General features: G+C 36.0%; 1 protein-coding gene across 1 annotated transcript in view; it reads right to left on the bottom strand.

Moving 5' to 3' along the window:
* Window positions 1-16,497, bottom strand: part of SON (SON DNA and RNA binding protein) — a 31,434-nt gene that overhangs the window by 3,590 nt on the left and 11,347 nt on the right. The window contains 6 exon segments of the mRNA XM_028166875.2: window positions 7-154; window positions 4,275-4,391; window positions 5,374-5,484; window positions 12,889-13,077; window positions 13,258-13,404; window positions 15,330-15,490. Of these exon segments, the coding sequence (XP_028022676.2) occupies window positions 7-154; window positions 4,275-4,391; window positions 5,374-5,484; window positions 12,889-13,077; window positions 13,258-13,404; window positions 15,330-15,490 (873 nt within the window).

The raw sequence follows: 16,497 nt of genomic DNA, 5'->3' as shown, positions 1-16,497 counted from the left end.
ACTTACCTTTTCGATCTGTCTTAAAATCAACTAGGATAGGTTCCTTATTTCCTTCTTTGTTTTTTCCTAATCCTTCTCCTTCTTTCCAGCCCATTTTTCTCATCAAAACGGCTCCCATTCCTCCAGTTACTGGGGCTGCTCTTAAGAACTGATCCTATCCAAAGAAAGAAAGGTAAAATATCCCCATTTTATAGTTAGAATTTGACTACAAACTCAGTGTAACTTTTTAAAGAAAGAAATCTTATTTTACTTCTAGATCTGTTATAGTTACAGCAATTAAATGCTTCTATACTTATATACATACTGTAGTGTGTATGTTCTAATTATTTTCACATAAACATAACAGTATTTTGAAAGTCAAATAAGTCAAATGGCAGTTTTAGAACAGTGGCCCTTGTGCCCCCCTCCAAAAAAAAAAATTAGAACACTCCTGTTTTCGTCCACTATTTAGGTTCACTGGTATCTCTTCTTAGCTTGCAAAATAAAAAGAAGGCAATGTTAAAACAGTCAATAATATTAATTGTCCCAGGTGTACCTAGTTCATGAATAAAGCCTAGAAATCATTTAGAAATAGTTTGGACACTGAAGAAGCATACTGTTATCATCCAAAGTTTTTTCCCCCCATTCTACCATAAATCAGGTATAAATATTTTACTTAGAAAATCCCTATGAAGCAGAAAGATAACACATAAAATACCCTGTAATTATACCAAACTGAATTTTGAATTCTTTTAAAACCTAACTTGATGTTAAAAAGACTTTTAAAAAACTCCTTAAACGTTTACATACCTAGGCCTCGGTAGCAGCAGTGTTGTGAATAGTAGGGCTGGCACTGACCGGGGCAAGAAGACAGCTACAAGGATTTGGCCCTGAAACAAGTTTCCATACAGAGGGGTGAAAGTTCACAGGTTATTCTGTGAACAGTCATCTCTCTTGTATCCAACCCACTGAACCATAATTTCCATCAAAGCAGCAAACCACTTAATGTCATAAGATGCACAACTATATACATTAGCATGGTCAACAGTTATTTTCACGTGTTAAGAACTATGTGATGCCTCTTTTTAAAGGGCATCCATGTATATGTAACAAACCACTGAATTCTACTGTTGATCTTTATGGCCATTTTTTAAAAATTTATAACATACATCTCCAAATCATGTTTTATTTCCCCTTGTTATTAAACATTCTAGATTTACATTCTCTAGCAAATGTAAGCAAAAGTCATTAACTTATCAACAGAGGCAGTCAAAAATTTTGGTAGCTCTAGAAATAGTATACATTAATCACCTCCTCTACTGATAAGTTAATAGTGAATTTTTAAATCTTGGTTTTACACAATAGTAAAACTGTGTACTGTTATTTTTTCCCAGCTTGTTAATTATCTGCTGGGGAGAAAACATGCCAATGAAGTGTGACTAGACATTAAGTTCAACACGGTACTCTGATGGAAGGAGGCAGCTGTGGAGGTAAAAACATACCCCTGGTTCAGTTCCTTACTTGGTGCAGGCCATGCAGTGTTGGTGGACAGAGAAAAGTTAGCTGATGCTTGGATACCAACTGCCTTGTTGCTACACACCTAAAATTACTTTTACTTACTTCCAGGTTCATCCGCCCCTCTTTTCCAGGAAACACTCCTAAAAAAAAGGGCAACTGTGCAGAGTATAATACAAATCCCCAATAACGCAGGTTTCCAATTTTGTTTCCATTCTCTAATATCTTCAAATCTTTACACCAGTGTGTATACAGTTCAACAAAAAGCTAATTAATGAGACTACAAAAGTAAACAATATTCATCAGGTCATGTCCAAATCATTTCATTCCAGAAAATAAAGCTTCTTTCAAATCAATAACCATTTAAGTTTTTTTTTTTACTACTAATAAACTCTCATACTTTTTCATCTAAGAATACACTGCAGCAAAGTAAAAAAGAATATGGAGAATGTTGGCATTCCATGTAGTCTTTAACATTAAAAGAGGGTGCTGGCCTACAGCAAGGCAAGAAAACACCAAATGAACATTTTGAAAAAGTTTTCTAAATAAAACAAGTAGACAGTTTGTGATATTTGACAGTGAAGATGAATGTTAAATTTCTAGCTGCCTAATGACTTTTTCCATGTTTTTGCTCATTTTTATAAATAAAATGTTCCTGGCCTTAACTGATATTAGCAGCATATATTGTTCAGTAACATATGAATGGAAGTTTTCCTGAAAGCACTGCTTTCTTCTGTAATTATTTATAAATTTGGTCTGATGAATGAACACATCTTTCTCTTGTGATAACTTATCAAAAATGATTTATGTCTATATTTTAAATGATGTAAATTATTTAAAATCTGCCAACTGTCTACAAGAATGGAAACCAAAAAAATTAAGGGAAAGTTTACAGGGAACCAATTTAATCATTTGGTAAGTTATGTTAAAGTGATGATGTTTAGAAGTCTGTAGCATTATATATGGATCAGAACTTCACTGTACAAATGAAGACCAACTTTGCAATGGAATCACATTCTGAAGTTTCTACCTAGTAATGTACATGACTATTTAATTATTATGTGCTAAACACCCACATAAACTTCAAGTCTAACTTTCTGAAATATGGAGTACTCAGCTTCAACATTAAATAGTATTAAAGAACTAAAATTGTTAAAGAAATAGATGTACATTTATAATTATTCCCAATGAGATGAAAGCCATTTTTCAAGCACATGAATCACTTTCGTATCTTAAATACTGTAATATAATTAGTCCAAAACTAATTCAAGCTTAAAAATATTTTGCTAGATTTTCATCTTTTTTCCAACATCAACCCCTAGTAAACTAGGTAAGTTGTAATTTTTTTAACCAACCTGATTGTGTACTCACTATATAGATATTGGTGCAACTATTCCCCCCTCCCCCAAAAAGGGGGGCAGGCAAAGTAAGGATATGCTTTACATTAATTTGTTAGTAAGATCACCAGAGATAATGCTATCAAAACTGAAAAAAAAGTTATTAAAAGGTCCAAAGCAACAAAAAATATGACTTTTCAGAAATTCAGCTCACTCATTGGCACAGCAGTTTTCTATAGGTACCCATCCCATTACTGATCACCACCCTGCGAGGCAGGAAGAAGGCACTTGGAGACTGAAATTCCAAGTAATTACTTGCCACAGTCACAAAAGGAGTCAGGAGTACAGCAGGATAAAGAAACCTTCCCAATCCATTAGACCACACAGCCTCCCAGTTTCAGCACTGCTATGCTGCCAATACTCCTGAAACAAATTTCCCCATCACCCATCCAACCAAGCCACTCCCTTCACCAGAATACATTTCTTCAGAAAGCCCTCTGTAACCACCTAAGACTCCCCCAACAACGAGGCAGCCGTAGGTGGAGTTCACACGTCTCACTGCAGGAGGAATCTGAAACCAGGAGCACCTACATCTTCACAGCACGAGGCGTCCGTCCTCTCCCTTGAATTTAGGTCTTACATATCCTGTTTTTTCATGAGATCAGCGGTTCTCAAATTGAACCTGTGGATCACCAGAGGCCACCAGGGCCTAAATGGTGGTCCACAGATAGTATTCGCCATCCCCATCCCACCCGATTCCCCACCCTTCAGCACTGCCCACCCAACACTTCAGCCATCCTCCCCCAGCTTTCCAGACCCCTGGCAAGATCACCACATGCAGCACTAACACTGGGGCCTCCCAACCACTTGCTGTAACGAACAGCTGACAACCACGGGGGCCTGGGGCTGGAGATCACAACAGGAATGAGGACTAGGGGCCAAGGGAGCTTACAGGAGGGCGCAGGCACTAAGGAAGAGGGAAAGAAGGGCACAGGAATAGAGGAACGGAAAATCAGGTGGCAGAAGGCTCTTGGGGGCAGTGCACCAAAAATAAACCTGTAATAAAGTATCCCATGATGAGAAAAAATCTGAGAACCACTGCTTTGAAATCATTAGATTGGTTGTCCAACAGGAACTGTGGAATATTCTGAACAGCACCTGAGATACACTGTTAGCATTCAAAACACAGTTTAAAAAACCACCCCCACAAAATCCAGGAGCAGCAGGATATAAATTAAGTGGCTCTTGAGCCATATTTATACATTAGCCATTGTCTCATGAATCGATCCATCTTCAGTGTCCATCCTGGAGTATATACACATAGCAAATTTACTCATGAAACTGGTTAGATTCACTGGCCTCTTTCTGCACTTTTAATAAAACATTTTCTTAAAAATTTTAACTTCGTACGTGGACACTTTTGTATGTGCATATGTTGTGTACCTTTTTAATCCAGGCTTGGGCACCAGTATTGGCCAACTGTTCTTGTGTCAGAACCTGTACTCCTGTACTTCCTGTGAACTGGCCAGGAATAGAGTTCAGCTGAGCCCAGGCATCAATCTGAAGAAAAGAAGAGGCCTCAATTAAGTAAAATTACTTCTCTAGTTAAAGTGCCACTGGTATTAATTTAATTCCCTAAATGAAATGGTTTACTTAGTTCCCGAAAAGGCTTAATAACAGACTTAAATTTTCAACTTTTCAAAAACAATATACTGAATTTGTACATCTTTAAAATAGTTTTCCTAAACATTCCAAAGCAGCAGTTCAGTAACTGCTCAGTGGATCCCGCTGATAAAATTTGAGATATATCTCTAACAACTAAAAAGCATAGCTGACACTCATTCTTCAAAATAGCACAGATACATGAAAAATATAGAAAATCACTCATATGGCAAAGGATCCTTGCCCTCCTGCTTACATATCTCATAAATGCATGCTAATTTGACAACCTCAATTTTTAATTACTTTCTTTGAAGTGTTACAAATCGAGAATAAATTCAAGATACATAGTTAAAGAATAATAAACATAGGAAATTGTTCAAACACTGTGATAATTAAAGAATTAGCTGTCATTCATTCAAAGTATATTTACTGAACACCCAGTATTGTCGGGCAATGTATTTTCTCTCTCAACATGTACTTACTGCTTCCATATATTTACCATAGAAAAGTAGCCTATGGAGACGCTGTCCACTGTTTAAAAAGCACAGACTCTGGATTCAGACTGTCTGGGTTTGGACCCCAGTTCCCTACTTAACTGGTTTTGTGCCCTTGGGCCTCATTTAGCCACTCTTTACCTGTCTTCTCAGATGGAAAGTGGAAACTCAACATACCTCACAGGGCTATTATGGGCACTTAGCTATTTTTATACATTAGATTGATTATAAATTCTATGAGGGCAGATAATTTTTTCTATTTTTATTCTCTCAAGAAACAGCTCCTGCCCCACAGTACACAACATATACTGAATGATCAAGCCCCAAATCACTTTAAGTGAGCTTGCTAGATAAATGATCATGTAGATATTAAAACTGCTACATACCCGTTCCTGAGCACGATTTAACATGCTCATAGCTTCAAGGTCAAATGCATTCTCGCTGAGTCTTTTCTGAGCAAGTGCCCGCTCACTCATTGCTGTAGAGATGTCCACAGGCTAAGAAAGAAAATACAGATAATTATCTCAAATAACAACAGTCCCCCTAAATTCTGAAAAATGCTCATATCTTTAGTTGCTTCATGTCAAAAACAAAGTAAGTTTTATATATTAAAATTTTGTAAAGTAGGGAGAAGACTCTAAAAGGTAAACTAACCTTGGAAAACAGACAACGATTGTTTAAGGTAAGTTACAAAGTATCAGGCAGCAGTTGAACTCAACCTAAAATCCGACTTCTTTCCTCATATTTTCTACTACATCAAATTACAATCAATCTCTGGCCTTCACTAACAAAACAGTCATTTATAATAAACGAGAATTTTTTGAACAATTAATTTTGTAACTCATTAGCAGTTTTCATTTTACCCTACTTCTCAGCATAACCCTCAAAAGCAATAAGCAAGGTTCTTAAATAAGCAGAAAACCATTATCACGTCTGATCGTTCCTTCACTCGTCTGCACATGTTTTCACCTACTTGCAGTTGTTCATATAGTTTGGTCTTAGGAACTTGGTTTCTTCAAAGAATATATTTACTATTTAAGTAAATGGATCTTTTGTTTTTAGTTTATGTACATTTATGATGGAAGTTAAAATATTTCTGTGGGGTACATAATTGAAACACTTAAAATATGTTTGAAATGTCTTAGGTCCTCCTTTTCAAAGCTCATATTCTACTTGTAAAAAGCTTAAGCTAAGCAGATGGGACTTAACTTTTTAAGAAGTTTCATAATGTCCAGGAAATTTTTAAGGATAATCTTTAGAGCAAATACTGTATTTGCCAAATTTGTGGAGGGCTCAACCAGAGAAAGAAAATTTGATGTTTTTTGTTCTAACATTAAGAGGTTAGGTTGATTTGTGTCAACTCACCAATTCTTAATACTTGTTTTTCTTCTAACACTACTTAACCCATTAATATTTTCTAGTATTCCACCCAAGAAAATTCATTTTTGGAAAATGCTTATCTGACATGAAGTATTCCTAAATTCATTTACAAAGAATGACTAGTAAGTACTGCATGGATGTGACAAATACAAGGAAGTCAGTAAAATAACAAAGGTTTTTTTAAAAAGCTAAACTAAGGTTACCTGTAATTTGACTGTGTAGTTGAGTACGAAATACTTTTTAAAAATAAGACCTATATAGTTGAGAAGGGTATATGACTTTGAGAGAATAATTATATCTCATGCATAAAGATTACTAATCTTCCTTTTTCCTATCTTCAGAACCCCTTAATCACTCCATCATTCTTAGTTATCTTGCTGAATCACCTAGTAAGATTCCTTTAGCAAAACTCAATTTTTCTTCCACAAGGTACCAGAAAGTACAGATTTCTATATATTTGCCTTCTTAAAATGAAAGCAGAATTAAACTGAATTCATTCCGTAACTGTTGTTAGACTGCTTACATATCTCATTTATGAAAGATCCTAATTTCTTAGTCAACTTAGTAAATTATCCACACTAATTAGAATATTTCTGGGGCTATATAAGCAAAGCCAGATTGAAACACTAGAAAACTTAGTAGGTTCACTTTTCACTTCTATTTACAATTGTGATCACTGCTGGGACTTTAAGTGGGAACCCAGATATCTTAGGTCAAAATTTACATTCCTTTGGCCTTAGATGTTAAGATCATCGAAGTAATTTTTGAAAGCCCACTAAATATATCTCAAGTACTGTTCTTTAACCTTGCCACAATTACTTTGGGTTTCATACCCATCTACAAATCTAAGTGTTAGGTTATTTAGGTATAAAATAATAGGTTTTTATTCTAAAAAGTCGAAACTCAGAGGCAATACTGAGGAAAATGCACCTACCCATTACCACCCCAAGCTCTGATCCCCCAATTTCCAACTGTAAATTAGCCATAAAAATGTAGCTAAGATGGCTCCGAAAACTTCCAACTTTTCTAGAATAAAATTACTTCTTCCCAACTGGAAAGCAAATTAACATACCTATCTGTGAATTCTTCCTTCTGAAGACATTTTTATATCTTCATACATTTTTCTCTTTTAACCTTTATTAAGTAAGCAGGTAACCTAAATACCCCATCATTATTCTCAGGATGAAACTTCATTCAAATCTCACTAATATTATATGTTAAATTCACATCTCACTCTGAAAGGAATTTTTATTTATTTCAATAGTATTTATTTAATATATCAACATTGGGATTTAATATAAATTTACTTTAGATAGAATTACAACTAGTTTTTTCCTAATACAACTTCATTTATTCTTCAACAGGCTTACCAAGTGAGCTGTGAGTTCATGTCAAAACTGTGTTACCAAATAGTAATTTGACTATTAATTTCATATTCATACTTTTTAATGTGGAAAAATATACTCAAAGTAGAATCAATCAGGATTATCGTAATCTCTTAAGGATTCTCAAGAGTTTGTATCAAAAAGCATATTTCCAGGTTTTCAAGGTAACTCAGGATATGCAATAGAAAGCCCGAAAGCAGTAATATTCAAAGACTACACCAAACGTTATGAATCAGTATTAAAACACTCATAAAATATCACAGCTACCCTTTAGAACAGCACTGTCCAACAGAATTTTCTATAGTGAAAGCAAATGAGCACTTGAAATGTGTCTAGTGCAATTAAAGAACTGATTTTTCAGTGGTTCACTTAATGACTACTGTATTGGACTGTATAGTGTTTTGTGTATATATAGTATATATAGTAAACTATACAGTGTAGCAGGGCTTTAGAATCTTAATCATCTTTTAATGTTGCTCAAAAACAGTAATGTGTAAAAGGTACCAAAATGATGCTCAAAGTTTTAGAATGCTAAAAACTGGGGGAAAAATTATCTTAAACTGTACAGAATACCGTTATCAAGCTATCATCAACACGCCTTATTTATTTCCGCTAATACACGATAGACTTCCTATGTAATGTGTAGTAATACTCTAGGTATTATCATGGGGGGAAATGTTTAATTTCCTTCTCCCTAGGACTTGTTCTAAAAGGTGAAATCCACATAAAAGAGTATCCTGAATTATAATTCCAGTTCTCACATTAATAAAAACCTGTCCAAGTTATTTCACCCCTCTACGTCAGTAACACAGCAGATTACTACTTCCATAACCTAAAAAGTTGTCAGGACTAATGAAACACATATAATTGACACCATGTAACATGCATTTCATGGCCTAAGTTATAACTGTGTACCTTCTGTATCGTCCTCATTTAAAGAACCCTTCTAAGTCAATTTACCTCCCCCACTTTGTTAACCCAACTGTTTATATAAATAGAACAATTATCTGAAGTATTTCCTATAAAGTCAATTAAAGTATATACAAGAACTAAAGAGGGGGCTTCCCTGGTGGCGCAGTGGTTGAGAATCTGCCTGCTAATGCAGGAGACACGGGTTCGAGCCCTGGTCTGGGAAGATCCCACATGCCACGGAGCAGCTGGGCCCGTGAGCCACAGCTGCTGAGCCTGCGCGTCTGGAGCCTGTGCCCCGCAACGGGAGGGGCCGCGATAGTGAAAGGCCCGCGCACCGCGATGAAGAGCGGTCCCCGCACCGCGATGAAGAGTGGCCCCCACTTGCCGCAACTAGAGAAAGCCCTCGCACGAACCGAAGACCCAGCACAGCCAAAAATAAATAAATAAATAAATAAATAAATAAAATTAAAAAAAAAAAAAAAAAAAAAAAAAAGAACTAAAGAGAATTATTAGAAGGTGGTCAGTCAGGTAAGGAAAAAATAATCCCTGTAATAGGCAAATTATTTTCTACAGAGGTAATTGGAGGTATCTCAAATTAAAAGATGGTGAAAAAGGAAATTTTTAATTGTAAGAAAATAGAATTAAAGAAAAAGCACCTAACCTGCATACAAAACATGATTTTTAAATATTTAGCTAAAATTAATAAAATACAAAGAGGTTCATGTAGAAAATGAAAACTACAGAAACAAAAGCCACACTAAATACACACTGCCTCAGTTGTTACGTGGCTTGGTTTTAAAAACTGATTTATGAACCTTTTATTTCACATAAAATTCCTTAGTGCAACTCTCAGTTAACTTGTACATTTAATCCAAATGAATTATAATAAGATAATAAACCATTAAATGGTAAAGAAATTCCATGTTAATCACCTAAGAGAATCTAAGGAGAGAAGAATGAACAACAAAGCTGTACTTAACACATTCTAGCACCGCCAGGTCCTAGTTGTTTCATTTTCAATTAAAATTTTCATCTTACCACAAGAACTCAGCTTTCCTAAACTTCAAAAATTTAGAGCTTCTAAATATAAGGGAATTTTAACTCCACTGGGACGGGGAAATACTCTTCAATAGTAACAAATCAAACATAGTTGCCAGAGACAAAAACTGTCCTAACATGTAAACGATCACTAGACTTAACGGCAAGCTACCTCTGGACATTTATGATAAATAGTTAACCCAAGGAAATTTTGTCAGAGACTACATTTATATCTTCTACCCAGGTCTTTGCTAACTTTATTACCAAGAATTAATGCCCCCGAGGACAATTTTTAAAATGTTTTCCAACACTTTTGATTTCATTTATAAATCAAACTGACACAAATATGATCAAGGTTCTGCAGTCACTCCTTACTGAGGATGATGCTGGTTGGCTTCTGGGTAGGAAGACGATGCTATGGCAGTAGGGCACACAGTCTGATGAGTTGATATTCCGTAAGATATGGATTTATGTTGATCCATCCACGTCTATCCACTCATACTTATGTCAAAGAGCACTCATGTGCAAAACAATTGGGGGGATTAAGGATCATAGCAAAGCTGAGATCTTTGCCTAAATGTTTCATGCTCAAAACTAAAGAACCACAAATTCCATTTACATTTATTAAAATGAAAAAGACTAACAGGTAAAATCAAAGTACTATTCGGTTAAAATGTTGACCATTTAGAAGAACTTTCCTTTTCTCTCTAAAGTCTTTATTTCAACCCCTGACAGGGAATCAAGAGTCAATGCTCCCATAAAATGTCACCAATAGTATTCTGCAAACACTGGAATATAGAACATTAATCTTACAAATATATTTATAAGATACAGCTAAATAAATGGAACTAAACATTTTATATTATGAACATTTCCTCTAGGTGTTTCATATTACTTCTAGGTAAAAGTACGGAGACCTGAAAGCAAAAGCAAAATTGTCCCTTTTCTTCCTAAAATTTTGGGATTGTTTTATTTGAAATTATAGTTAACATATATACTTTTTTAGTCAATCGTCTAAGAAACTAGCTTAGAGTTCTGATATCAAATAGTTGTATATATCCTCCCCACAGGAGAAATCTGCTTCATGAACAAAACTTTTCCCCTCCTGCTTTAATAAAAGGCTCCTTTACTTATTATAAAATCTGAATACCCACCTACTCCCCCGTAGGATTTCTTTGGAATAATTCCCCCCAACTTTTCATTCAAATCTGACAACCACTGTTGATGACAGTGTAAGGCACCACGGTTTTAGTGTTAAAACTGAAAATGGCTAAATACTGAAATACATATATTTACACATAAACTCTCAATCAATAAGAACCATAATCACCAGGATTCACTAAGCACTCTCCCGATGTTCAACTGAAGTCAAAATAGTTATGGTCACTTATCTTCCCAGGAAAATCCCTTGGAATTTTGCAATATTTATAGGGCTTCACTCTGTTGGAAAATTTTTCTCACATAAATAATCCCCTAATGGTTTTTTCTGTTAATTGCTTAATCTTCAAGAAATTACTAAAAGCGCATGTATCAGAATTTCTAAGTCAGTCTGTTCAGCCCTCTCACCATGGTTTATATTCAGCCTCTACAAGATTTAAATCACTTACAAATGTCAGTTAAACTTTCCCTCTTGAAATGTGCAGGTAGCTTGATTTGGGAATTAGCAACTGAGCTACTCAACTGACTTCACTAAAAACTGTCCCAACAAGCTATCTATCCTCTCCCTCACTGGTGATGGTATAACTTGCTTCAATTGTTGACCCCCATGTAAATATAGATCATCAACAGTGACTGTAAGTTGCACTGGCTAGTTATGTCCAGCTTGATTGTATAGAACTTGCTCTCTTTTCAAATGCCACAGGTAAAAAGAAAACCACAGTGAAAATGTCACCTGTGAATAGCCCAGGGGAAAAAAAATACTATCAAAGTTTCTGATTTGGGTTCTGTTCACTTTTAACTTTATAAACAGAATTCGTTTATTTGTATTATCAGAGGTGTTTATTGGACGACGATGATATGGCCAATAAAGGGAACCTGTATGTGAAGAGTACAGGTCTCTCTGACCCACATATCCCAGAACTGCAAGGAAAGGAACTGGGGAAGAATTCCTACATTGTAAGGGCATCAGATATCTAATCCAGTCCTTGGACAAATGTCTGGGCTTTGCAAACGAAGGGCAAGAGGTGATGACTAGTCTATGGTATCATTTAAAACTCCCACCCCCCTAGTAAGTCTCCACCCTCCCAGATCCCCCAAGCGTGATTTTGCACAACAAGTTAAATAAAAGTAAACTGTTTATTAAAAGATACAGCAAAGGTACAGATACAGAGATACATACAAAGATACAGATATATATATATATATTTACATATATATACAGTCTTGCTGTTTTCATGTGCACTATATTTAGCAGCACATTATTTAATCAGGCGGCATTTTAATGGGGCTGTTTTGACACTTGGCGTTATTACCGCGTCATTTTGACAAGATACAACTATAGCCTCCTGGAAATTTCAAGGTGTGAATTCCGCTTCTCCAACTTTTAATAGTAGCAAAAAGGGGAAGGAGAAGAAGGGAAACGGAGTACCAAGGCTGAGCATTAGGTTAAACACAAGAATCCAAAGGGCCAAGGTAGCATACGGAAGGGAAAATAATTAAAATTAAAGGCTATCTGACAAACAACCCAGAGAAATAGAAACCATTATTTAAGGGCAATGGGCTATGTATCCAAGGTGCTCACATCAGCCTACAATGCCTTTTCCAATCCAGTTCTTGTGTTGAACCTGAGGATCTGCCTCTCTCTGCTCAATCCCTCCACCCAATAAATTTGCTACCACCAAAATCTAGAGCTATAGAGCCTTGAAGCAAAACGGGAAGCTAAATAGTTGTACCTTGGGCTACCTTCCCACAAGTGCAAGGAGGGCCCAATGTTGGGTAGGGATGTGATAACACTGTTCTCTGCAATTCGATGCTTTTCACTTTGTGGCTTGGTTCCACAAAGTGAATTGCATCGAGTTACTGTCAAATGAGAAGCTGCGGGTTGTTTCATCTGTCGTCTAACCCGGCCCTGCCGTTTAACCCGGCCCTAAGAAGAGTGAAACAGAATCCAAATCAGATATAAAATAACAATAAAATGCAGATTCAGGTATATAAAAGGAAAAAATACATAATATTCCTTTTACTTACCTCAGAGGGCAAACTGCTGCTGAAAACATTATCATCCTCTTTGTTTTCTTCACCATTTTTCTCTACAGGAACCCATTCTCCATAAACGCTATCTGCTTCTTTTTTCCGATGTTGAGATCCAGATGACACAGGGAATTCTTTTGTTAATGTTACCTGGCTTTTTGGTGGAGTTGGCTTTGCTGCAGCAATCTAAAAAATAATGTTTTTCTTAATTAAAACTCAATAGATGTTCAACATAATCTGAAAATGACTTTGTTCATTATTTCTCACAGTATTTAACCTAAATTAAAAACTAAATTCCATTTGAATTTTACTTAAACAGTTCCACAAGTTGTGCTGTTTCACTAGTCCAGAAACACTAATACTCACATTCAGATTGAAAAAAATGGGTTTGGGTTCACTGAGCTTAAAAGGATGATGATAAAAAGGAGGTTCTTCTTCCTCTTCATCCGAAACATGAGGTTTATTCACTATTACATCATCATCTTCTTTACTCTGTGCAATCTGTTTGCATTTCTTAAAAAAGTAAAAACAAACAAAAGATAAACCTTACACTTTATGCAGAGTAACATGTAATTTCTTAAAAGAATCAAAACCACATAAAATCAACTTTCAAAAGTAAAACAAGATTAATGATAGGTTACAGATACGTATCTTAGCTTACTGGTTACTATTTAAACACACTCTAGTTGGTCAGTCAGTTAACAACATTTATTGAGCACCTACTATGTGCAGAGCACTGTACTGGGCACTGTCCAGGGAATACAAAAAAATAAAGTAGAAGACATGGTCCCTGCTCTCAAGGAGCTTACAATCTAGTTCAACAGACGGAATACATACACATGAGATAATTGAGGAACGCTTTTACAGAGCAACACAATTAACAAGTGCAAACTGATATAATACAAACTGAGTACATAAGTGCTCAAAGAACAAAAGCTTAAGAGAGAACAGAATCAGGCAGAATCTGATAATCAAGGAATATTCCTCGCAGAGTTCTAAGCCAGATTTTCATAGTTAAGAACAAGGATTAGCAGGGAAAGGAAAAGAAAGTCACCCTAGTCAGGTAGTGGTAAAGAGGTGAGAAAAAACTTATTAGAAGGGACAGAGGGCTGAAGATGAGGCTAAAATATATAGGGAAACACTAAGTGTTCACAAGGTTTTGGATAAGGAGCTTGGATTTGATAAGCAAGCAACAGAAGCCTTCACTAGGTCCTTAAACTTAAAAAAAAAAATTGTAATTCATATTGTAATAAATCTAAGTGAGGAAACAGATTAAGAAACTATATGATCCCCAAATGTATGGCTAAATAAAATCTCAAACACTTGCAACTGGGTTAGATGATAGCATGTCTTTCCATAAATGTTTTGTAGGTTGAGTCTCTAAAGGAATAGAACTCAAGAATGGAATATAAGGCATGATGGGGAGGGTGCAATTGATGAAGGTCTGACACGTAAAGCAAAGTCAATTCCGCCTTGAGAAGCAAAGGAACCGACTCCATTACCTGGCTTTATAAAAAGGTCAGAGTAAATTTGGGTGGACATGTCTCTATACTAGCAGTAGAATTCATCATATCCCTTATCAATTGAAAATATTTTAATAGGATAAAAAGCTCATTTAGCCAAAAACACAGAATATACCAAGCTTGTAACCAAGGGGAACAGAATATATTGACAGTGGCAGGCTGGCATAAGGCTAGCCAATAACAAGTTTCAATATCTGAAACAATGTGGTATTTCTGGATCCTAGCAGCAATATTTCAGCGTCCTCCAAAAAAAAACAAATTTTAATAAAATAAAGCCAAAAGACCAAAAAAAAAAAGCCTCAATTGAATAGACCAAATTTTTAAAAACAAAAATAAGTGTGTTTAAAATATATATGTTACTGCCAAAACCCGAACCGCAGGAAGAACTGATAATGGCCGGCCATTATCACCAATGGCTGGTACCAAACAGCCAAAACCCGAAATGTTGATGCGAAAGAAGTTCCTTTCAGGCAATGGCCAGCTATTCTCATTAATTTCCAAGCTCCGGTGGCAAAAGATCATTTCTGAAGATTGTCTGTGTCTTTGCGTATATGCAGTACACTCGTGGCGATCAGTGAACACGTCGTGAATGGAAACGAAACTGTAGGCGAGCTTCTGCGTGTTGCTCACTCAACACCTCCTCCATTCAAACGAACCGTCCCACTCCTCAGTCAGTTTGGCTTCTAAAACTGGAAAGCAAAAGTAATGGGAAGTAACTTTTAGCTAGCGGAGCTTAGCCATCCCGGATAATGGCCTGCTAAATAGAGCTTCTGCCGCTGCCACGTCTGTATTTCGGGTTTTGGCCACTCGGTGCCAGCCATTATCAGTTCAGCCCACAATTCGGGTTTTGGCACGCTCCAGAGTCAACATCACTGGAATAATCCATTTAAGAATGACAAATTCTGTCTAGCTTACCTCAGTTAGTTCTTCTATAGTAGCTCCTCCTGATTTTTTAGCAACTTTCTCTTCTATTGAAGGTGGAGGTGCAGGCTTTAGGTTTGGCGGTAAAGGAACACCAGCCTTAGCACACATGGCAGCTGCATTAGCTTTGGCTATTTCAAGTAACTGAGCCTTATCTGCAAGAGGAAAATATAAGAAGCAGTTTTCCTAAAAGGCTGTACATTTTGTATTATCTAATGTTTCATATGCTAACAAAATTAAAGGCATCAATTTTCTGCCCTAACTTATAGCTGTGATAAAATCACTCTTTGGCTCAAAGTTTTAAAACAAATGCCCCATATTTAAAAAAGAATTAAGTCCACATTTAGCTTACCATTCAAACACTATACAAAATAGCTAGACTACACAACTATAATGATCACTCTGCCACACACATTAAGACACACACCTGCCAAAGCCTACTTTATTTTCCACAACTATCATACCCCTTAAATTACTTTCCTTCTAATCTCGGAGAACATTTTAAATCACTCTTTGAGCCCGAGTTCAAAACTGCCACCTCCTCAAAGTAACAAGTCTTAAGTCAGAATTTAACATTCCTCTCCACCGTGCTCCCAAAGTACCTAATCTATACCAGTAATTACAGCAATCATGGCAGTTTTACTATTTGGTAAAAGAGACATATATGCATTTTATCTGTGTCTCTTGTACTAACTTGTAATCACTCATATACTGTTCCTCTGCTTTGAATAAAAAAAGAACTCAGAAACATTTGTTGAACTGAATGCATTCTCCCTTAGGGTTCTGTTAAGATCTTTTCCTTTAGACAACTCTGACCTGGAAATGTCCAATCCACTGGGATAATGATAAATTATCCATTATTATTACACGTAGTCACGCATGATCCATCAAGTTTTAATCACCTCTGCACACTTTTTAAAATTAGGAGAAATTAGAACACTTCATCTTTTAAAAGGCAGACTGAAATCACTTTAACTCCCCATATGCAAAATTCCCTACTCACTTCCATCACCCATTATACCAACCAGAATTATTTTCACAAACATATAACAGTACTGTATTGCCAGTTTAAGACATGTAACTTATTAAAAAAGAAACATTTGATTTTAGGCTTATCTGCAAGAATTTATGTTGGAATACATACAATAACAACCTGAGCAGA

The sequence above is a fragment of the Balaenoptera acutorostrata genome, chromosome 4 (assembly GCF_949987535.1).
Source record: "Balaenoptera acutorostrata chromosome 4, mBalAcu1.1, whole genome shotgun sequence".
Classification (NCBI taxonomy): Eukaryota; Metazoa; Chordata; class Mammalia; order Artiodactyla; family Balaenopteridae; genus Balaenoptera; species Balaenoptera acutorostrata.
The sequence above is the reverse complement of the archived record's forward strand: the minus strand, read 5'-3'. Positions and strand labels throughout refer to the sequence as shown.